At 56.0% G+C, this 22,594-nt stretch overlaps 1 protein-coding gene across 1 annotated transcript; it reads right to left on the bottom strand.

Moving 5' to 3' along the window:
* Window positions 1-1,464: 1,464 nt before the first annotated feature.
* Window positions 1,465-15,300, bottom strand: COL1A1 (collagen type I alpha 1 chain). The gene is made up of 51 exons (XM_049782014.1): window positions 15,115-15,300; window positions 13,426-13,620; window positions 13,285-13,319; window positions 13,132-13,167; window positions 12,933-13,034; window positions 12,070-12,141; window positions 11,777-11,821; window positions 11,601-11,654; window positions 11,398-11,451; window positions 10,982-11,035; window positions 10,812-10,865; window positions 10,404-10,457; window positions 10,275-10,319; window positions 10,116-10,169; window positions 9,968-10,012; window positions 9,820-9,873; window positions 9,573-9,671; window positions 9,443-9,487; window positions 9,255-9,353; window positions 9,082-9,135; window positions 8,855-8,962; window positions 8,721-8,774; window positions 8,514-8,612; window positions 8,376-8,429; window positions 8,192-8,290; window positions 7,748-7,801; window positions 7,552-7,605; window positions 7,388-7,441; window positions 7,237-7,290; window positions 6,892-6,936; window positions 6,705-6,803; window positions 6,407-6,514; window positions 5,997-6,104; window positions 5,803-5,856; window positions 5,595-5,648; window positions 5,386-5,493; window positions 5,241-5,294; window positions 5,093-5,146; window positions 4,835-4,996; window positions 4,651-4,758; window positions 4,410-4,517; window positions 4,271-4,324; window positions 4,075-4,182; window positions 3,793-3,846; window positions 3,584-3,691; window positions 3,354-3,407; window positions 3,036-3,143; window positions 2,645-2,927; window positions 2,362-2,552; window positions 1,967-2,209; window positions 1,465-1,878 (listed from the first exon to the last, which is right to left on the bottom strand). The coding sequence occupies exons 1-51, from the start codon at window positions 15,200-15,202 to the stop codon at window positions 1,732-1,734; spliced, it is 4,380 nt and encodes a 1,459-aa protein (XP_049637971.1). The 5' UTR covers window positions 15,203-15,300; the 3' UTR covers window positions 1,465-1,731.
* Between the last annotated feature and the right edge of the window lie 7,294 nt (window positions 15,301-22,594).

The raw sequence follows: 22,594 nt of genomic DNA, 5'->3' as shown, positions 1-22,594 counted from the left end.
GTTCCTACAAAGGAGCTCAGAGAGGGCCAGGAGGGAACAAAAGCCAGATCCGCCCAAGTGAGTCTTAGGAGAGACTTGCTGAGGGGTTCCCACCTGGGCAGTGCTCCCCACAGCCCCCACTCTGCTGAGAGGCCATGGTGGGGAGGAGAGTGAGTGAGGGAGTACAGCCTAGGATCTGAGGGCAAGTTTGAGTGTGCCTATGTGACCTGTATCTGTGTGTCTGTGTGTACCATGTGCCTGTATGTATGCATGTGCATCTGTGTGCATCTTTGTGCCAGTGTGTGTACATGGATGGGTTCAGGGACTATGTCAAGAGGGTGGGAAAAGAGGAAGGAAAGAGGGTGAAGGTAAGGCAAGAGGATGGGGGGAAGAGGAGGGGGAAATCTTGAGGGATCCCAAATGAGAGGACAGAGAAGGCCCCCCCCACGCCCACCCCCACCCCGCACCCCCTCAGTTCCAAGGACGTAAAAGAAGAACCACTGTAGGTTTGTTTGGGTCATTTCCACATGCTTTATTTCAGCAACCAAAATAATTAAAAACATCTCAAATTATTATACACAGACAAAATAGGTACAGAGTCTCTTGCTTCCTCCTACCCCAAAGGGGAAAAACTGTTTTGTGCTTCGGGAAGTTGTGCTGGGAAACTTGGATAGAGAGAGAGAGAGAAAGAGAGAGACAGAGAGAGAGGCACTGAGGAGAGGGGTTCAGAGAGAGTGGCAGGAGAGTGGAGAGTGAGGTCCTGTAGGAAATATGAACCTCACCCATCTTAAATAGCACCGTCAGAAAATTCACATGAGTCCCCATACACAAGGAAAAAAAAAAAAACAAAGAATAATAAAAGACTTTGACAAAAAGGAACATTTGCTGGTCTGGGGGATCTTGACATCCATAGCACCAGTTGCTGGCTCCCCCCACCCCGTCACAGAGATGTAGCACCTTTGATAAAGGGACAACCTCCCACCGGCCCCCGACGCCCCACACAGCAGCCCACGACACACGAGGACAGAGCGAGGTAGTCTTTCAGCAACAGTGATGTCGGGGCGCTACCCCTGCCCTCCTACCGCTCCCCACATTTCCAATGCTGATGTTTCCTCCAAATACCATGAGGGGCGGCAGTGGCCCGACTGTGGGCCCTCACAAAGAGGGGCTCGTTGCGAGGATGCCAGTTCACTTCTTTGGTAGTCCAAGAAACCCCAGGTACCCCAAAATTTGGGGGTCCTGGGAGAGTGGGCTGGGGCTAAGGGGCCTCAGATGTATCACATTGCCTTTGGTTGCTGGGCAGACAATGTAGTTTCCTGTGTCTTTGGGGAGACTTGAGTTTGGGGAGCAGTGGAGGGGACGCCCCAAGGTGGGGTGGAGAAAGGAACAGAAAGGGCAATGTTGGGGTATCGTCAGCCCAATGGGCAGAAAGGGGACTTACCCCCCACAAGGGTCTTCAAGCAAGTGGACCAAGCTTCCTTTTTTTTAAAAAGTTATTTATTTATTCTTTTTTTTTTTTTTTTTTTTTGGTAAGGTGGAATGCACTTTTTTCGTATTTTGGTCATGTTCAGTTGGTCAAAGAAAAAATTCTAAGTTGGAGAGATGAATGCAAAGGGAAAAAAAATTTCCAAAGTCCATGTGAAATTATCTCCCATTTTTTGGATTTTGGGGGTGGGGGTTCCATTTGGGTGGTCTGTCTGTTTCCAGGGGCAGGGATGCTGGGAGGGAGGGAGCCAGATTGTGAATGAGGGTTTACAGGAAGCAGACAGGGCCGATGTCTAAGCCAAATTCCTGGTCTGGGGCACCAACGTCCAAGGGGGCCACATCGATGATGGGCAGACGGGAGGTCTTGGTGGTTTTGTACTCGATCACGGTCTTGCCCCAGGCTCCCGTGTGACTCTGGGTGGAGGGGAGATGGGGAGAAGGGTGTGATGGAGGGTCGGGGGGTTTGGAGGGGAGGGTGTCCCCCATCCGCCCGGACACTTACCGTGCAACCATCGAAGGGAACGCTGTATGTGAAACGGCTGTTGCCCTCGGCGCGGATCTCGATCTCGTTGGAGCCCTGGAGGAGCAGGGCCTTCTTGAGGTTGCCTGTCTGCTGGTCCATGTAGGCCACGCTGTTCTTGCAGTGGTAGGTGAGGTTCTGGGAGGCCTCGGTGGACATCAGGCGCAGGAACGTCAGCTGGATGGCCACATCGGCGGGGTCGGAGCCCTCGCTGCCATAATCGAACTGCCAGGGCAGAGAGAGAGGGGTGAGAGCCTGCTGCAGCCCCAAGTCCCATCCCATCCCAATCCACCAGGGCTGGTGGATTCACCTGCCCACACCTCTTGCTTCCTGGGATCTAAATGCTACCCAGTCTGGGGCCTGTCCAGCCCACACACCTGGAAGCCGTCGGTCATGCTCTCGCCGAACCATACGTGTCTCTTGTCCTTGAGGTTCTTGCTGCTGTACCAGTTCTTCTGGGCCACACTGGGCTGAGTGGGGTACACACAGGTCTCGCCTGTTTCCATGTTGCAGAAGACCTTGATGGCATCGAGGGTGCAGCCTTGGTTGGGATCAATCCAGTACTCTCCTGTGGAGGGGCAGAGCAGTGAGTCGTTGTGAGTGGGAATGCAAGCACAGGGAAGGTGGGTTCCCCCGCTGGCCCACGAGACGGGCACTCACCGCTCTTCCAGTCTGAGTGGCACATCTTGAGGTCACGGCAGGTGCGAGCGGGATTCTTGCGGCTGCCTTCAGGGCTCCGGATGTTCTCGATCTGCTGGCTCAGGCTCTTGAGTGTGGTGTCCACCTCGAGGTCACGGTCACGGACCACATTGGCATCATCAGCCCGGTAGTAGCGGCCGCCATCGTGGGACTTCTCCTGAGGTGGCTGTGGCAGGAAGCTGAAGTCGAAACCGCCGCTGGAAGGACCGGGAGGTCCAGGGGGGCCAGGAGGGCCAGGGGGACCCTGTGAAGAGAGGGAAAAGAATAAGGAGGTTACTGGGGATCTGGGTGCGTGGCAGGGCTGGCAAGCTCAGGGCAGGCAGTGGTAGGGGTGGCTGGGGTAGAGACTTACAGCAGGGCCAGAGTCACCAGTGCGACCTCGGGGACCAGGTGGGCCAATGGGGCCAGGGAGACCGTTGAGTCCATCTTTGCCAGCAGCACCAGCGGATCCAGGGGGCCCCTGCAGAACAGGGGAGCCAGTTAAAGGAAGCCTACCAGGAAACCCAAAACCACCCAGTTCTGGGGGAGAATTCCACCCCCTGAACACCAGTAATTACTCAGGGCACTTTTTCCCTTCTCATGTCCCCTATGCTGGACCCACAGGAGGACAATTCCCAATCCCAGTCTTGGGGCTCGGACAGGCAGTGGCAAGGGCTGAAAGTGCACTTACTCGGGGACCAGCAGGACCAGAAGCTCCAGAGGGACCTTGTTCACCAGGAGAGCCCTGAAGGACAGACAAAAAAGCAGCTCAGTGTGGCTCACCCCACAGGTCCCCTAAAAACCCTCCCACCCCCTCTAAGGAGCCACTAAGAAGTGCCCAACATCTATAAGAAGAATGTCCTATGAGTGAAACTGAGGCAATGTTTCTCTCCCTCCCCCTGGGGTGTAATGTGTACTCACGGGAGGACCAGGTGGGCCCTGGAGCCCAGAGAAACCACGGTGGCCTTTCATGCCTCTGTCGCCCTGCTCGCCAGTCTCACCCTTGTCACCACGAGGGCCTTGGGGTCCCTGGGAAAGAAGCGAGGAGAGGCAGTCAGGAGAAAGCTCCTGGGGATGTGCATTCCACCTGAGGACAGGCTGATGGGTAAGAGGCAGATGTAGGTACTTACAGCGGGGCCACGGGCTCCAGCGGGGCCGATGGGGCCGGCAGGACCAGCAGGACCCTGGTAGGAGCAGAGAGAGTGTTAGACCTTCATAGGCCCTGGCTGAGGGCTCCACTGCAGGGGGTCCCCTTGCCCCACACCCATTCTGGGGTCCCAGATGAGGGGGCAAATATCTGGGTCCAAGCCTTATGTCCAGGGGTGCCTGGACAATATGGGGGTCCCCTATTCTCAGAGTCCCCACCCACGCTCCACAGCCTGAGGGGGACTGAGCCCCAGACTCTCTCTTACTGTCTCTCCACGATCTCCACTCTTGCCAGCGGGGCCGACGGGGCCAGGGGCACCAGGAGCTCCGGGAGCTCCAGGGGGTCCAGCAGGGCCAGTCTCACCACGGTCACCCTGAGGAGAGAAGGGTGTCAGCTCAGCCCGATTGGGGGGCATGGGGAAGGGGAGAGGCAGGCTGGGCTGTGGGATGCCATGACCTTACCTTGGGGCCAGGAGAACCATCTCGTCCGGGGGAGCCTTCAGCACCAGGAGATCCCTGCAGAGAGAGGAAGATCAGAAGGGAGGGGCCCAGAGGCAAAGGCCAGCCCGGGAATACTAGTTGGGGGATGCTGAGGTCTCACCTCTCGTCCAGACTCGCCAGGGGGTCCAGCCAATCCAGGGGGGCCCATGGGACCAGGGGGGCCACGTTCTCCGCTTGATCCAGAAGGACCTTGTTTGCCGGGTTCACCCTGAGAGAGGAGACAAAGTCAATCAAGGGTCCCCATGTGCCTCCACGTCTATCCCGCTGGCTCTCCACTTCCCATCTCTGCCAAAGAAACTGGGATAAAGTGCCTCGGGGTCCTCCAAACTGGGCTAACTCACAGAGGGTCCGGGAAGTCCAGGGAAGCCGCGTTCTCCTCGCTGACCGGGCAGACCAACCACACCACGCTGTCCAGCAATGCCCTGAGGTCCGGGGGTACCCGGGGAGCCCTGTGGAGTGCAGATGGGGGTGAGATGATGGCGCCCCATTCCTGAGACCCCTTCCCCACCTGAAACCCGCACGTACAGCAGGACCATCAGCACCAGGAGAGCCTTTCTCGCCAGCAGGGCCAGGAGGGCCTGGGGGACCGACTTCACCAGGACGTCCGGCGGGGCCTGTCTCACCACGGGGTCCTTTGCCGCCTTCCTTGCCAACAGGACCAGGAGGGCCAGGGGGACCTGCATTTCCCTGGGTAGAGAGAAGGGGGCGTCAGATTCCAGTGGGTTCTGCAGCTTGACACCATCCCCTGATGGCTGGTATCCCCATTTCAGCGTAGATACTCACAGAGGGGCCAGGGGGACCGACGCGTCCTGCAGCACCAGGGAAACCAGTAGCACCCTGAGAAGAGGATACAAAGCGGAGCTCAGGAGCTGAACCCTCCTACCTGGCCCAGCACCCTGATCCCCGAATTGAACTGGGGAGAGAGACTCACAGGGGGACCAGCGCTGCCACGAGCACCTTTGGGTCCGGGAGCACCAATATTGCCCTGCAGAAGAACACAAAGGAAGGTCAGGGCTGGATCTCTCTTGGCGGGGACCCTTCTGGTCCCCAGCAGCAGGGGCTGAGGGGAGACTCACAATGGGGCCAGGGGGTCCAGTAGGGCCAGCGGGGCCAGCGGGGCCTGCGTCGCCTTTAGCACCAGTATCTCCAGGTTCGCCTTTAGCACCAGGTTGGCCATCAGCACCCTGTGGAGGGGGGAAGTGAGTGGAAGGCGCAGAGGGTCACCCCCTCCGAAGCTGCCACCCAATGACAGGCAATGAGGAATGAAGTAGGGTTTGCTACTCACAGGGGGGCCAGCAAAGCCAGCAGGGCCAGGGGGACCAGGCTCGCCTCTGTCTCCCTAGAAGGAAAAGAGACAAACTGGAGAGGTGCCCCACTGTGGGGGCACGGGGCACTGGAGGAGAGGGAGAAGTCAGTAGGGATGGAGAGATAGGGTGGGGTGCAAAAAGGGAAAGGGCTGAGTCTGGGGGTGCCATTAGATTTTCTGTACTTACTGGGGCACCACGGGCTCCGGTGGGACCAGCAGGGCCGCTGGGGCCACTTTCACCCTGAAAAGTAGAGATGAGAAACTCACATTCAGGATCCCAGAAAAGGTCCTGGCAGGTGAGCCTCCCCACCTCTGACTTGGGAGGGCCTGTGCCCACTGGGGATTCTATGTGTGAGAGCAGTGAGGGCTCAGCGACTTCACCTTGTCACCAGGGGCACCAGCAGGGCCAGGGGGACCGATGGGGCCAGTCAGACCACGGACGCCATCTTTGCCAGGAGAACCATCAGCACCTTTGGGACCAGCATCCCCCTAAAGACAAAGAAGAGCTTGAGATGTGCAGGGCAGGAGGAGCCGGCTGGTGGGGGCACCTACCTCTGCCCTGCCCCATCCCTGCAGAGGGCCCCAGGTTTCTCAGGGTTAGGGGTCCCTGTTGGTGGAGCCTCGCCCCTCTATTGCCATGATAACCCTCAACCCTGGGGCTGGTGCAGGTGGCAGTGAAGGACTCAGCACTGAAAGGCAGAGGAGGTGAACAGCGAGTGCCTAGTGGGGTCAGAGAGGCTGAGGGGATCCTGGGCAGAGGAAGGGGACACAGGATCAGGGGAGGAACTTACTCTGTCGCCCTTGGGTCCTGGAAGGCCGGCTGCACCTCTCTCACCGGGCATACCCTGAAGACCAGGGGGGCCCTGGCCGCCGGGGGCTCCAGGAGCTCCAGCATCACCCTAAGTGACAGCCAAGAAGACCGAAGTGACCAGAGGGTCCCAGCTCACACCTGTTCTGGGACACCTCCCCCAAGTCCTGGATCTGAGGCCCAAGACAAGATGCAAAGGCAAACTTGGCCCACTGCTGGGCTGGCATGTGTCCCACATCTTGGTTGCACTGATCCCAACAGCACGGTCCCACTGCTCTCACCTTAGCTCCATCGTTGCCAGGAGCACCATTAGACCCACGGGGGCCTGCGGGGCCGGGGGGCCCTTGCACTCCACGCTCTCCGGGGAAGCCTCTCTCGCCCTGGAAGGGAAGTACAGGCAGCATGAGGACTGCTCAAGGATCAGAAGGAGAGGGGATAGTTCCAGGGGGTGCTGGTATAGATACTCACTCTGGCTCCAGATGGGCCGGGAGCACCCACGTCTCCGGGAACACCCTGAGGGAGACAGAAGAAAGTGAGAGATGCCCGGAGGACCCCCCACAACACACCTTAAAAAGCACTTCTGAGGGCTGCATGGGAGAGCACCCCCTTCAGGACACTGAATTGGGTCAAGCCCAGCCCATGTCAGACTCTGCTCCCCAAACTTGGGCTTGAGAGGCCTAAGTGTTCTGGAGGCCTGTGACTCCTTCCAGAACTGTCCAGCAGAGGCGCAGCTGAGCCCTGCGGGATGGGGAGTCCTGTCTGGTTCTGACCAAGATTAGATCCTGAAAAGGGCGGGGGTGGGGGGTGTCTTACCTGTTCACCAGGTTTGCCAGCTTCTCCAGGGGCACCAGCGGGGCCAGGGAGACCCTGGAGGTGAGGAAAGGAGAGCAAAAGGAGAGAGTTAAACACCAAATGGTGGGTCTCCCCAGCCCCCCTAAATTATCCCATTGGTTTGAGGCAGCACCTGAAATCCGGGGGAGCCAGCGGGGCCTTGTTCTCCTCGCTCACCAGCAGGACCCTGGCAAGAAGAGAAGGTCCAGGTGAGGGAGAGCAGGAGAGGGGCCCAGAGAAACTCCCCTTCCTGCTTCTCCTGCCCCCTCCCCAGTTGCCCCTTCCCTGGGCACTCACAGCAGGGCCAGGGGCACCCTGAGCTCCAGCTTCTCCATCTTTGCCAGCAGGACCCTATGGAGAGAAATAAAAAACATCTGAGTGGGGTGTTGCGGGGGCCAAGGGGGTTGATGGCAGGTGCTTCCGACACCTCATGCTGGGCACAGGGACTGGGGTTACAGTGGACTGAGCAAATGGGGCCAGGAGAGATGCTCACCACAGCACCAACAGGCCCGGGGGCGCCTCGTTCTCCGGGTTTGCCAGGCTCTCCCTGTGAAGAAGAACAGTCGGGGTTGAGGGGCTGAAGCAGGGCCTCCCGCACCTCCTCTTGACTCTGAATAGGGCCTCTGCTTGCTCTGAATCAGGGAAATGCCTGGGCCTCTTCAGTGAACCCAAAACCCTCAACCACCCCTTCCTTCTCCAGAGAACCCTAACATATACAGTACCCTGAGCTGCAAGATTTGGAGAGGGGTGTCTCATATCCAAGGCCAATCCCATCCACTGTATTAGAGACTGGGATCCAACTCCCCTTATGTCCAAGGACTTGAAATATGGTGCAGCCAGGTGACAGACACATCCTCTCAGATGTTAGGCCCCAGAAAGGGGCCTAAAATAGCCTGCAGTCATACAGTGGCCTGGCCCAGCCCTGTCAGGTACTCACAGCAGCACCTTTGGGTCCAGGGAAACCCATCACACCAGCCTGACCACGGGCACCAGCGGGACCGGGTGGGCCGGGGCGGCCATCTTGACCAGCGGGACCCTGAGGACAGAAGGCACAGTCATGAGAGTGCGAATGGTGGGGGGCAGTGGGGAGTATGTGAGGGGGCTGGGACAGTAATACTCACAGTGGGACCAGTTTTGCCATCAGGTCCTGGGCTGCCAGGGCTTCCAGTGAGACCCTAGGGAGAAGAAGTCAGTGAGGGCAGAGTACTGTAGAAAATACCTCCTGCCAAGAGGGGCATGCAGCAGGACTGGGGTCTTACCTTAGCACCGGGCAGACCAGCTTCACCGGGGCGACCAGCTTCACCAGGAGAACCTTTGGGGCCAGCAGGGCCAGGAGAACCACGTTCCCCAGCAGGACCCTAAATGGAGAGGGGAGGTGATATCGATAGTGAGCTAGGACTACTTTCCCCCGGGTACCCACATATCTCTTTCCAGCACTGGGATCCATACTCCATCAAGACTCTTACCTTGGGACCAGCAGCGCCATCAGAACCAGGGAACCCGCGGCTTCCAGGTCCACCCTGCAGGAGAAGGGAGAGGATCCGATGAGCTCAGTCTTGGGGAACCAGCTGGCATGAGGGACAAAGAAGGGGGCACTTACACGCTCGCCAGGGGGTCCAGGCAGGCCAGCAGGTCCAGGTTCACCTCGGGAGCCTCGTTTTCCTTCTTCTCCAGCAGGGCCAGGGGGGCCTTGAACACCAGCAGGGCCCTGTGATGGGCAGAGAGGTAAACTGAGGCTGGAGCAAGAGCCTTCTGAGGGGGGCTGTCCCCCAGACCCTCTTCCTGCGGGGGTTCCCAGGGTCTTGGACCGGGCAGCAGCATACTCACAGGTTCTCCCTTGGCTCCAACATCTCCTTTGTTGCCAGGAGCACCAGGTTCACCCTGCATGGGGGAAGGAGAGAATGAGTCGAGAGGTAGGGTGCTCTGGGGGGGCCTGGGTCTTTAGGCTCCCCATGGCTGCAATGGGCAGGCAGGAACACAGAAGGAAGGGCTGTACTTACACTGTTACCCTTGGGACCAGGGGGGCCGCTGGGGCCCTGGGGTCCGGAGGGGCCACGGGCACCAGGGAAGCCAGGAGCACCAGCAATACCGGGAGCGCCCTGTAGGGGGCAGAAGTGGTGAGACCTTGGGGGCTGAAAGTGGTGGGGTACGGGAGGGCGGGATGGACTGAAGCCTACAGGTTACTTACGTTGGCGCCCTTAGCACCAGGCTGTCCATCAGCACCAGGGTTTCCCTGTGGCACAGAGAGAGGAGGAGGGTGAGTGACTGGCCTGGAGTTGGGTGGGGGCCCAGGGGCACAGAGCAGCAGCAACACTCACAGCAGGGCCTGCAGCACCAGCGGGACCAGGGGGGCCGGGCTCTCCACGCACACCCTGGGGACCTTCAGAGCCTCGGGATCCTTGAGGACCAGCTTCACCCTGGATAAGGAGAAAGGACATTTGCAGGGCTGAACATAAAGATACTGGGAATGGATTTTTTATTGCATCTGGGGTTTGCTTTGCGGGAAGCAGCTGAACAATCTTCCTTGGTCTGTGGGACTGTGCTCAGAGAAAAAAGGGGTCTCACCTTAGCACCCACAGCACCAGGGAAGCCTGGAGGTCCGGCGGGGCCAGTGGGACCCTGAGAAGGAAGCAGGAACATTAGCAAATATTGGGAGAAGGTTGTGGGGTTCAGTTGCCGAAGCACCCCTAGTGTAAGATCTCCTCATACTCACCGGGGGACCCGCAGCACCAGTAGCACCATCATTTCCACGAGCACCCTGTAGAGAGAGGGGGCGGTCATATCTGCTGTGCACTGGCCAGTGGTTTCTGGGACACCCCTTCCAAAGCCTGGAGCTCCCCCAAGGGGCCAGGGATACTTACAGCAGGGCCAGGGGCTCCAGGACGGCCTCTCTCACCGGGCAGACCACGGGGACCCTGGCAACAGGAAAACAAGTGAGGTGGGGGACACAGCTCTTGCCCTTAAGCTTCTGCTGATCCTCTCGCTGCTCCTCCCTACTCCCCAAGAAGGGGGACACTCACCATCTGACCAGGGACTCCGTTTTCACCAGGGCTTCCAGGTTCACCCTAGACAGAGAAAAGTGTCAGGGATTTCTGCTGGGATGGGGGGTCGATTGGTGTGTGGGCCCCTGAACTTTTACAGCCTCCTACCTTGGGGCCAGCAGGACCAGAGTCTCCCTTGGCACCATCAAGACCACTGAATCCCTGGAATAAAAAGGAACAAGGTGAGGCTGTGTGTGTGTGTGTGTGTGTGTGTGTGTGTGTGTGTGTGTGTGTGTGAGAACCATGACACGCTCTCAGCTCCCAGAAGAAGTTTCAGGAAGCCTCTGCTGTCCCTCTTATCTCTAAGACCCCCAAAGCCCTACCCCTCCTTTCATCCATCCTTTCTGGAAACTTCCTTCCTATGTGCAGGAAGTGCTTGGGTTGTCACTCTTTGCCCCCTGGACACTGCAGGAGTTTCTATGCCCCAGCAGACACCTGGGTCTCTTGGGGGCCCTAACAGAACAAGGAGTGTAGGACAAGGTGGTCTTTGGAGTAGCAAAGTTCCAGGGAACTCACTCTGTGTCCCTTCATTCCGGGGAGGCCAGCAGTTCCAGGCAATCCCCGAGCACCCTGCAAGGAAGAGAGACATAGGTCAAAGGCCATGACAGATGCTGCTGTATACTCGTGCCCCCCGCAAAACAGGACAGATGCAGCACAGGAGCAGGGCCGGGCAGCTCCCCACTCACCTGAGGTCCGGGAGGGCCACGCTCGCCAGGGCGACCAGGCTTCCCAGCTTCACCCTGAGGGAAAGAAAAGGTTGAAGTGCTCACAGCCCAGTGGCCAGGCTGGCAAGGGGAAGGCCTATTCCTCTGGGTTTGTGGAATCAACCTCAGGGTTCAGAGATTTCTGTGGGAACTTAGCTTAGTCTCTCCTGGAAACCTTGTCTGGTGAATCTGCATTTAAGACACCCCTATGGGGTATGGGGATCCCCCCCAAGAGTTGAAGTCACCCACCCACCTATTTCTTCCTGTGTCAGTGAGAACCTGCCCTTATTCCCTCTGGTGCCATTCCTAGAGGGCAGGGTGGGGGATACTGGGCCATACAGGCACTGACCCAAGGGGACAGTGGGGGCCGATCGTGTGTCACTCTCAGGGTTACTTACATCATCTCCATTCTTGCCAGGGGGGCCAGCAGGACCACGGGGACCCATGGGACCCTAGAAAAGATGGGGAGAGAGGTTAGAATTCCCAGGACAGGGACCCAAGGGGAAGGATTTTGAAGAGGAAGGGAAGGAGGTCCCCAGGGTGTTCCTCCCATGGAGGCTCAGGGGGGCAGGTTCATGGAGTTGAAGTTGGGGGCACTTACAGCAGCTCCAGCCTCGCCAGGCTCACCAGGGGGGCCTTGGAAACCTTGGGGACCCTGGAGGGCAGGAGAGAAGGTTGAGATCAGAAAGGCAAGTCCTTACCAGCCTTTTCCCACCTCACCATTAGCTCCCTTAGACAGAGTCCAGGGAGGTATACGAAGTCATCCCAGATACTTACAGGTGAACCAGGGGGGCCGGGAAGACCTCGGGGACCGGAAGGACCCTACAGGAAGTAAAGAGGGAGTCTGTGATGAGTCTCTGGAGGAAAAATCCAACATGGCTACAAGCCTGCTGTTGCCCAATTGCCTCAACTGGTTCTAACCAATTGGCATGTAACCTGCTAGTCTCTGAGAGATGCTCTGGATCTCCCAAGTGACCCAGGACACCTCCATCTACACCACCACTGGCTCAGCTTGTCTAGAACCCCTCCAGCTCCTCTTCTGTCCCCTGTCCCTTCCCTGAGTGGCTCACCATGGGACCAGGCACAGACATTCCACCAGTGGATTTCTCATCATAGCCGTAAGACATCTGGGCAGCAAAGTTCTAGAAAGAGACAAGAGCCAGTGCCTGAGAAAGCGGGTTGGGACCATGAGTTAAAAGGGAAGACATCTCTCATGATGGTGCAGAAAGACAGCACATGCCTCAGCAGTGGCAGGGCACCAGGAAGGACAAGGACACAGAATTTTGTCTCCAGATGCATGACCCAGGTGTACCCAGGATCACAGGCCCACCCAAATACAGTCTGAGAAACCTGCCACTTCAAAACTGCTGAGTTCTGAAAGTAGGATCAGTCTAGGGATACGACAGAAAACCATAGAGGCATCTAACCATTAAATGCTACTCACTCATGTGGATTGAACCCCCCCCCCCCGTGTGTGTGTGTGTGTGTGTGTGTGTGTGTGTGTGTGTGTGTGTGTGTGTGTGTAGAGGGACTACACAGAATAAAACAGGGGCACGAATGGGTTGGCATGTGTGAGCATGGCATGGGTAGTAGCTAATCATGTTGTCTCTGCATTCAGAGATGCAATCGTTGTGCTAAGGTTAAGCAAAAAAATGTTCTTGATTTTCTCACTCTAATCTTAACCCACTGGTATTGAGGAAACACAGCTACCATGAATCATTTAGGAGAAGTGGGCATACTGGCAGCCACTTCTCAGATAGTCCAGGGGAACAGAATTGTGATCAATTGTACAGAGAATGATAAAGCAAACCAGCCCAAGGGTAGTTTGAGAGTTCTTTGCAACTATTCTGACAACATTAAGTTATTTAAAAATATGAAGTATGTCATTTCGGGAGAGGAAAAAAGTGGGTGACTTTGAAGACCCTCCACTTACTCCTGCGAATCCAGCAGGTCCTGGGGGTCCAGGAAGTCCTGGGGGTCCGGGGGGTCCAGGCTCGCCTGGGATACCATCACGGCCAGGGCTGCCTGCGGGTCCCTGCAGGGGGTGGTGGTGGGGAGAACCGGTGAATGTCAGAAACACACCCTCTTAGGCACCCCCACACCTTAACCCCAGACATAGAGGCAATGCTTACCCTTGGGCCACGGGGGCCAGTGTCTCCTTTGGGTCCCTGAAAGGTAGAAGAAACAAACAAAAGCCGAATTAGAGAAAAAATGGATGTCTCTCGAGAGATGGGCTTCTGGGAATTGGGGGCATGGATGAGAGCTGGAGGGCAGAGGATTTTTACCTCGGCTCCTGTGGTTTCTTGGTCTGTCAGTGAAGCTAGGGGGAGAAGGGAGAGAGGCAGGTGAGCGCGGGTTTGCTTGGATGGCCCCGATTTCAGGGCTGCCCCTTGCAGGCCTCCCCCAGACAGGCCCCCAGAGCTTACCCTCGCCATCGGGGCAGACGGGGCAGCACTCGCCCGGGGGCACGGTGGCACCGGGACAGTGCTTGGTGTCCTCACACTTCACTACATCGCACAGGACTTTGCCTTTGTCGCACACACAGATCTGGCAGGGATGGGGTTTCCACACATCCCGATCATAATACCTGAGGCCGTTTTGTATGCAGGTGACTGGTGGGACTGGTGGGTGAGAAGATGGGGCGAGGAAGGGGAAGACTGTCAGTAGTTCAGAGACTCCTACTCTACCGACCCTTGCTTTGGAGGACACATTTAAAATTTCCCATTTCCCGCTTCTTTCTTTTATTTTTTTTCCCTCCTCTCCCTAAACTCTTTCAGCTCATCTGCTCCTCATCAGCGCCAGTGACAGCGCCAAGGCGCCTAGCCAGGACGTCTATAACTCTTTCCAGTTCTTAGGAATTTAAACAAAAGCTTCAGAACCCAGTTACTTGCTTCCAACTCTAACCTCAGCCCATTGGCGCGGCAGCCAAGTGAAATGAAAGGCCATGGGAGGGGAGGGGAGAGTGCGGAGGTGGGGAGGAGAGGCGTGGCCAAAGGGGGCGTGACCGAACGAGGGGGCGTGGTTTGGGGCAAACTAGAGACGGGAGTGGGAGGAGCTATGGTAAGCCACGCCCCTGGTGGGATGGTGTGGGCGGGGTTGGTAGGTTAGGGAATCCCACCAAATACATCGTCTATAACCTTCGGCGCTCGGACTCCTCAAAAGCTCATTTTCGGGGGTCATATGACCCCCTCCGCGTCGCAAAACCCACCGAACCTTTGGGGGCCACTTAGTCAAATAGCACCCCCCCCAAAAAAAGTCTTCCACTAAATAATAAAGCGGGTTGACCACGCCCACCGCGCCTGCGTTCACCCAGACAACCACTAGGTGGCGCGCCAAGCTAAGCAATAGGCCCGGGGCGGGGCTAAGTCATTTCTTTTTTTTTTTTTTTTGAAAGATGGGGTTACCCCATTCCCAGTTTTTTAAGTGGGGTTCACTCTCGGTCCTAACCATGGTCTTCCTGCTCCAGCCACCGCGCCGGGAAGCGCAGGGAGAGGTCTAAGTGCTCAGTTAGTTCCATCAGCAGAGGGCGCTGCGATGCCGCCCCGCCGAAGCTCCCCCAAAGTTTCTGGGCCTCCATCCCGCCCACTCTCCGGCCCCCTCCTCCCCTCCCGCGGCCCAGCACCCCCGCAGCCCCAGGAACACTGTCTAGCCTGCAGAGCGGGCAAACAATCTTTCTTTATGAATCATCCCCACAGCCCTCCAGATTGCTTTTTTACATCTTGGGCTCCAAATTCCTCACCCTGCACCCCCACGAGCCCATCTTCGACGTTCCTTTTCTTGCACCACTCGGTACCCGGACCCCGATTTTCCCTGGTTCTGCTGAGCAGCAGTCAGTGCGCGCTCGGGATTCCCTCCTCTGCTAACTCGCCTCCACCCAGACTCCCCTCTAATTCCCGGGGTATGTTCATCGACTCCCCCCCCCCCCAAGTCTCCCTTCATCCATCCTGCACACCCTTCTCCCCCTTGGGGTGCTGAGACGAGCCTGCCCCGTCTCCCATCCATCCTGGAGTCTCCAGAGCATCCCTTGGAGTCTTAGGCGAATTGCACAGGCACCTGGGCCTGAGCGCGGGGCGCCTGTCTGTAAGCTCGAGACTCCCCCAAAGTTTGGGACTTACTGTCTTCTTGGCCCTCCTCTTGGCCGTGCGTCAGGAGGGCGGTGGCCGCTAAGAGGAGCAGGAGCCGGAGGTCCACAAAGCTGAACATGTCTAGACCCTAGACATGTAGACTCTTTGCGGCTGGGGTGGGGGTTAGCGTCCGCTCATGCGTGGCCTCTCTCTCTCTGCGTGCCTCCTGCTCTGACCCCGAGGAGAAGCTCCCGTCTGCTCCCACCACTGGTCCGGGCCCCTTTTATACCATCCCGATGGAGATCCGGGAGGAACCCTGCCCCTAGGAAAGGGGGAGCCGGCCGCCCAGGCCCCAGCCAATCAGAGAGGCCTGGCCCGGCCCCCAAATTGGGAGTTGGACAGGAGTTGGGAAGAGGAGGAGGAGGGAAGCGAAGGGAGTCCACCACGCATCTCCCCCCTTCCCAAGCGACCTCCCCAGCCCCCCAAGCCCAGCCTGGGCCTAAGATGCAGCTTCAGGGATGCAGTGGAGACCTCAACTCAGTGTGGCCAAGGGAGTGGGTAGAGATGCTAGGTAGGGACCCCTAATGGGGAACAATCAGCATTGGGGGATCTGGATGAGGAGGTTTGCAAAGACAGAAAAGTTTTGGGGATGTCTTGGAGAGGGTTTTCTAGGCCTGGCCTTCTCTGCTCCCTCCTGGCATCCTTGCTAAGGAATGAAAGTGGGTCCTGAGAGGCCAGTTGGAGACCTTCTACAAGTGAAGCACAAGTTTCCAGATGTGTCTGCTTACTGGGTTCTGCTGAGGCTGGGAATGGAGCTGGAGGGGAGCAATTGGGATTGGGGTGCTAGACATTAAGGCTCAATGCTGAAGAGGGAGCTGGCAGCAGAGGATTCATTTTGAGGGTGTCAGTTCTCTTGTCATGCTGAAGCTTTAAGGAGGGCATCTCACCCCATAACCCATGGCTGGTTTATGGTGAGGCCTCTGGTACTCCAGGAAAATTTCGTGGGAGAGGGGTACAGTCACTGCTTATTTAGAGAAAGGCCTTATGTTGGGGTCTGCCATGGCCTTGGTCAGGGTCTGGTGGGGACCACACTTGCCCAGAACCCTGAAACCCAGGGACCTGAGATAGTGCTGGACCAGAAGGGCTGCTCCTGCAGACTGCACAGGGGCCCCTTTTTGTGCTTCCTAGAGTCCGGGCTGGAGAGCAGATGGGAAAAGGTGGGTGTCTGGGGGATCCTCGAGGTGAAGTTGGAGAACAGGTGGGTGACCTTATTTTAATGGATGTTTCCTTCTTGAACATTGTGGGTGCTGTTCTCTACCCTGAAGACTAAGAGAAAACCATCTATAGTCTGAAAGGGATGGGACCCCGAGAATCGCAGGTGATTTGGGGGTGATGTATCTAGAAGTCAGTGTCCTTTCTGTCCTGAACCTCATCTCCCAACAGTGCAATCCCCCAACCCTAATCTCCACAGACCCCATTCTGCCAAAATCAGGTGTCCACCAGGAGGGCAATGGGGGGCCCTTTGCAGAACTCCATCCACGTCCACGCCAAGCCTCCTGCGTGGCTCCTCAACCCCCAGCACTGCAGAGCTGCAAACGTGGAAGCGGGGAGTCCCGCCTCCCCAAACCATCCAAGATTCCATTGCCTCCCCCAGCCCGCCCCTCTCCACGCCCTCCCCCAGCTGGTTTTGTGTAGGGAAGGGGAGCAGAGGGGGAAACGACCAGGGGAGCTGAGCAGAGCCACGTTGGCCGTGGGCAGCCAGGATGAGTGGGGCGGGTGGGGCAGTGGAGGGAGACGGCAGGGGCTATAATTAAAGTGAAAATATAGAGTTTCCAGAGAGGCAGGGCTGGAGACAGTGATGGAGGGCCAGCCCTTCATCAATTATCCCCCATGTGGCAGCAGCCTGTGGCCCAGGACCTGCCAGCGACTGACTGAGGTGCTGAGATGGCAGTTACCCCCCCTTGTGGGTTAGAGACAGAGTGGCCCCTTCCTCGCTGGGGGGACAAGGAACCTGTCTCTCTGATCATCATTCATGGGGGGGGGGGTGACTGGGGTGCACCCTCAGAGGGCTGAGTGAGAGCATATGATACGTCCACCTACCTGTCTGCTGGCTGAGTCCTCACAGCCAGCAGCCCCTGCCCAGGTGCACTTCAGGGGTTCGCCCTGTCCCCCAAAGAAGAGAACCCACTTCAGTGATGGGAACTGGGCCTTGCTATCTCTAGGGAAGGGGCTTTTGGAGGAAGTTGGGGTACCCCTAGAATGGGGGATTAGCTGTAGATGAGTATATGTGGGGGGGACAGCTGTCACCCCAGTGTCCAGGCTCACAGACTTGTGCCCCTGCCTCTGCTCCACGTGGCATAAGGCTGAGGCCCGGCAGCGGCCACTTCTCCACTTGAAACGCTTGGCAGGCGCCCAGCCCCAAGATGTGTCTTTAATTTCTGCAGCATGACAGTGAGAGGAAGAATGTGCTGGGGTCTCCTCCCAGGCTGGCGGGGCCTCCTGGGCCAGGACCTGGGCTAGAGCCTTAGGGGGAGGGTGCGGGGAGGAGACGCCACCTCATCTTTAGGAAACTCTGAAGCGCTGGCTTCCCATGGAATGTAAGACTTTTTTTTGTCTGGCGCTTGGAAATGGGGGTGGGGGGGCAAGCAAAAGCCAAACTCTCCTTCCCCCACCCCCAAGAAATGGTAAAGTCATCACCACTGAGGGGGAAAAAAAAATTCCTCAAGAAGAAAAACAGAGAGAGGAAAGTGCTGAGTTCTGAGTTCTTTCCCTCTCCAAATTTCCCTAAGTGCCCTCCTTCTGTGAGGAGGGGGGCGGGCTGTGCTCCCTGGCTCCCCACTTCTGCAACCCCTTTGCTTTGGAAGATCTGGATGCTAGCAGGAAAGTGGGACCAGGTGGAAACAACAGCCGAAGTGTGGGCACACCTGGCTGCAAGGGGTCCTCCCCTCCTCCCACCTTCCCCAGTTCTGCCCCCCACCACCAGATTTGACCCTCCAGAATGTCCCCCTGCCTGCTCCAGGGCTCCAGACAGAAGGAAAAAAGGTCCCTGGGGCTTGAGGAAAGGAGGGGGGTGTCTCAGCAAAGAGTGAGGATGCCGAAAATGACACGGAGCCCATCTGGTTTCTGAGAGGGGCCTGAGGGGCAGGGTTGGAGACAGAGCCCAGGTGGAGGAGACTCTCTTTTCTCTCAGCATTGCCCCATCAGCCCTTTGGGCATTCACCCAGCTGCTATCTAAGCTCTCAGCCTTCTCAGTAATGTGCAGCCTTTTCTAGGCCTCAGCCTCACATTAGATTGGTCCCTCAGCCTCTCAACTGTGCTGGGTCAAAAGACTGAGGATGAATTCAATTTGTCCATGCAAAGTGTTGATCGTCTAGGAAACCTTCAAATTGGGCCTGGGGGTAGGGCTCAGTAGTGAGAAACTGTCTTTGCAGCGATGAGGTTCTGAGTTGGATCCCAGAGAACCATCTTTCCTAAGGACCACACAGATAAGATTCAGGCTCCAAAGCATGATTGGGTGTGCAGTTCAGAAGAGAGGCGAGTGTGGGCACCTGGGGTGCTGAGGCAGATGGCACTGTGTTCAGAGAAAGCCAGGAGGGAGGATGGGGTAGGGTGAAAGTGGAAGGGAGAGCCTGATAGTTCAAAGTGCTGAAGTGTATATTTTGCTTGCAGAAACCAGGGTTCAATCCCCTAAGAAGTGCCGTGTATAATTCCTGAGCATCAAGCCCCTGAGTACTGCTGAGTATGGCTCCAAACCAATAATAATAATAATAATAATAATAATAATAATAATAATAATAATAATAATAATAGGGGCTCGAGCGATAGTGCAGCAGTAGGCACTTGCTTTGCACGTGGCTGACCAAGGACAGATCTGGGTTTAATTCCTGGCGTCCCATATGATCCCCCAATGCCGGGAGTGATTTCTGAGTGCATAGCCAAGTGTAACCCCTGAGGGTCACCGGGTGTGGCCCAAAACCCCATAAAACAAAACAAACAAATAAATAATAATAATGAGGGCCGAAGAGATAGCACAGCGGTAAGGCGTTTGCCTTGCATGCAGAAGGATGGTGGTCCAAATCCCGGCATCCCATATAGTCCCCTGGGCTCTGGGTGTGACCCAAAAAACAAACAAAAATAAAAAAATAAAAAATAATAATGATAATAATGGAGAAGGCGAGCCAGAGAGATAGCATGGAGGTAAGGCATTTGCCTTGCATGCTGAAGGTCAGTGGTTTGAATCCCGGCATCTCATATGGTCGTCCCCCCCCCAAACCTGCCAGGAGCGATTTCTGAACAGAGATCCAGGAGTAACCTCTGAGCGCTGCCTGGTGTGACCCAACCCCCCCCCCCCAATAATAATAATAATGGAGAAGGCGGCTACCCAGAGGACCAGAAGAATGAGAGAAGTAGAGATAATGGGGTACCCATCTGCAGAAGAAAGGTGGTTCTAGGAGGAGGAAGGATTGCACACAAGAGAGAATTAGTCTGAGGAGGTGGATTGGTCTGGATTTACAAGGCTTCCTTGGTGCCGTCAGTTTGGACTGTTTTGGAGTGACAGGCCAGACAGCCAGAGAGGGGCTGGTCTAAAAGTGAGTGGGAAGCCAGGAAGTGGGGTCAGAGTGCAGGCGTGGAGGAGGAGGGGCTGCGCTGGGGAGGGAGGAGAGTCTCTCAGTCTTTCCTGCCCCTGTATTCTATTCTGTACCCGCCCTTTCTCTGTGTTCCTGGCACAACGTTGTGCCCATCCTCTCTCTCTGGGAGCGCTGTGTGTGTGTGTGTGTGTGTGTGTGTATTGCTTTTCCTCTTTTTTGCACTTCTGTTCCTTTTTCTTTTCTCCCTGCCCTCTTACACACCCACGGGTGCAGCCTGTGCTGCCTTCTCCTCTAGAGTCTAGCGTCCAGGTTCAGGAGGAGAAGGCTTGATGTTTAACCCTGGCAGATTCCACCCATTCCCTTGGGAGCTTTCTCCCCCATGTCTTCGATGAGGGAACTTGGAGGCAGAGAAGTGGGGTGGAGCTGGAATGAACTGGAGCGAAGCTGCCATGTGGCCCTTTGTGCACACAACGATGCTGAAGCTGTGGGTCCTGCAAGCTCTGCCCCCCCCCACCCCGTCCTAGCTAAGAATAGTAGGCTGGATTGGTGTGCTTCCAGGCTCAGGAACATCAGGCTCCGCTTTCCTGCTGGAAGAAGGTTCTCCCCACAGTGTTTCCCTGGTCCTGAATTAGAGGGAGAGCAGGTGTCCGGGCGTTAGACCTCCTTGCTAGTCTGGCCCACTTTTGGGAGGTTTTATTTTATTTTATTTTACTTTAGTTTGGAACCATACCTGGCAATGGTCAGGGATTATTCCTCGTTCTGCATTCAGGAATCACTCCTCGCAGGCTTGGGGATCATATGGGATGCTGGGGATGGAACCTGGTTTGTCTGTGAAGAAGGCAAACACCCACCACACTGCGTTATCACTCCAGCCCCTTTACTCTTCTTCCCTCTGTTCTTTTTTTTGCGGAGTGGGGGCACACATCCAGCAGTGCTCAGGATTTACTCCTGGCTCTTGCTCAGAAATTACTCCTTGCAGGTTTGGGAGACCATATGTAATGCCGAAGAACTAAACCTGGGTTGGCTGCATGCAAAATAAATGCCCTACCCGTTAAGGTATTGCTCAGCCACTAACATTGTCTTTTTCTCTCTTCCCAGCCCAGCCAGGTTCTCTCTCTCTCTCTCTCTCTCTCTCTCTCTCTCTCTCTCTCTCTCTCTCTCTCTCTCTCTCTCTCTCTCTCTCTCCCAGTCTCTCTGTCTCTCTCTCTCTCTTTTAATTTTTGGGCCACACCCAGTGATGCTCAGGGGTTACTCCTGGCTATTGGCTCAGAAATCACTTCAGCCAGGTTCTCTTAATGCACTATCATCATGATTTTCCTCTCCCTCTCTCTTCTCTATCTCTGGCCCTGTGTCCCATCCCTTTACTCTATCTCACCTCTTCTCTCGCCTTTCCTTCTCATTTCTCATCTGTGACCTCCATTCCATCTTTCCTAGGGTGGCCTCTGGCCAGCTATGTCCCAAAGACACTGTTCAGCCGGGGCAGGCCAAGGGCTCAGGTTTGCAGTGTCCAGATGTCTCATGGAAATGTTTAGGCCTCTGATGCTGATCCCTTTCATGGTTGAAAGTAAACAAGAGAGGCCAGAGAGACAGCACAGCGGTAAGGCATTTGCCTTAGACGCAGAAAGATGGTGGTTCAAATCCCAGCATTCCATATGGTCCCCTGAGCCTGCCAGGAGCGATTTCTGAGCATAGAGCCAGGAGTAACCCCTGAGCGCTGCTGGGTGTGACCCAAAAATTAAAAAAAAAAAAAAAAAAAAAAGGAAAAGGAAAGAAAGTAAACAAGAGACAAAATCAGGTTAAAGGTGGCCTGTGAGGGGGTTAGTAACACTTGCCCAGATACTGAGTCCCCTTCAAATGCCCCCACACTGCCTTTCCCCATAGATAAGTCCCAGTCATGTGTCTGGTGGCTCCTAGATCATATTAGCTTCTAGTTCTTCTCCCTGGACTACCTGGGAATTAGGAATCTTTGGGTTAGTAGTTTGGGTTTGAGTTTTTGGGGAGCAATTCTATTCACTGGAGCTTACTTGCCTCTGTCCTGGGCAGGGTAGTTCTTTAAAGGGACAGTATGGCTTAGACAAAATATCCAGAATTATTTATTCAACAGTATTTATTCATTCATGTATTGTATGGGGGAGGGAACCCAGTGTCTTGCACATGCAAAGCCAGTGCTTAATCAGTGAGTTGCATCTCGGGCCTCTCATTCTCTAATTTTGACTCCAGTCCTGATGCTTGTCCCCAGGAAGCTGAGAGAGTGTTGAATGGGAAAGCTATGAGTACAATCCTCATGTGTTATTGCAGATATGAAGGGAGGGGCCCAGAGCTCCAAGGGTGGGCATGTCAACTGCTAAGGGTTCCCAGCTTAGGACAGCAAATAAGGAGGGAGAGAGATGATGGTGATGGTGGGACAATACTCACTATCACCCCCAAGCCCCCCACAGAAGGTCCTGGGGCAGGAGTGAGCATGGCAGATTCTAGATGTCCAAGTAATGCAGAGACAGCCACAGCCAGGACAAAAAGGTCACTGGGGAGAATGCATTCCTTGTCATAGAGTTTTCTCACCAACTAAGTGGGTGAAACAGGATTGCCTAAAATCCCCAATCAGGAACAGTCTCTGGGGAAGGTCCTGGAAGAGAGCTTTGGTGGAAGGTGGTAGCATGTCCCTCAGTGAAAGCTGATGATAATCGTGCCAGGTTGAGGAGTAGGGCTCTCCAGAGAGGAGAGAAGGGATCCAGGCAACCCTAGAGAATTCACAGAACTGGATGGGAGGTCTCTTGGCCTTTTGACCTGAGACCCTGGAAAAGAGGGGACTGGGCAAAAACTAAATCTAAGGAGGAAGACCCCCAACTTTGATACTTCTAGTCCATGGATTTTTCTGCTGGGACTGGCCTCCTAGAGCTGATTCTGTTGGATAGCTCTGGGGACTATTCCTTTTCCTTTTTTGG

This window comes from Suncus etruscus, chromosome 1 (genome assembly GCF_024139225.1).
Source record: "Suncus etruscus isolate mSunEtr1 chromosome 1, mSunEtr1.pri.cur, whole genome shotgun sequence".
Classification (NCBI taxonomy): Eukaryota; Metazoa; Chordata; class Mammalia; order Eulipotyphla; family Soricidae; genus Suncus; species Suncus etruscus.
Note: the sequence above shows the minus strand (reverse complement) of the source record. Positions and strands in the feature narration are given on the sequence as shown.

What these genes read in the sequence shown, in the direction of transcription:
- COL1A1 (XM_049782014.1), bottom strand. Translation starts at nt 15,202, where the DNA reads ATGTTCAGCTTTGTGGACCTCCGGCTCCTGCTCCTCTTAGCGGCCACC. An exon ending in CTGGACCCCCTGGCCCCATT is followed by an intron (nt 5,295 to 5,385) that starts GTGAGTCTCCCC and finishes GTTCTTCTGCAG; the next exon opens with GGCAATATTGGTGCTCCCGG. An exon ending in TCGGTCCCCCTGGCCCCTCT is followed by an intron (nt 4,997 to 5,092) that starts GTGAGTATCTAC and finishes CTCTCTACCCAG; the next exon opens with GGAAATGCAGGTCCCCCTGG.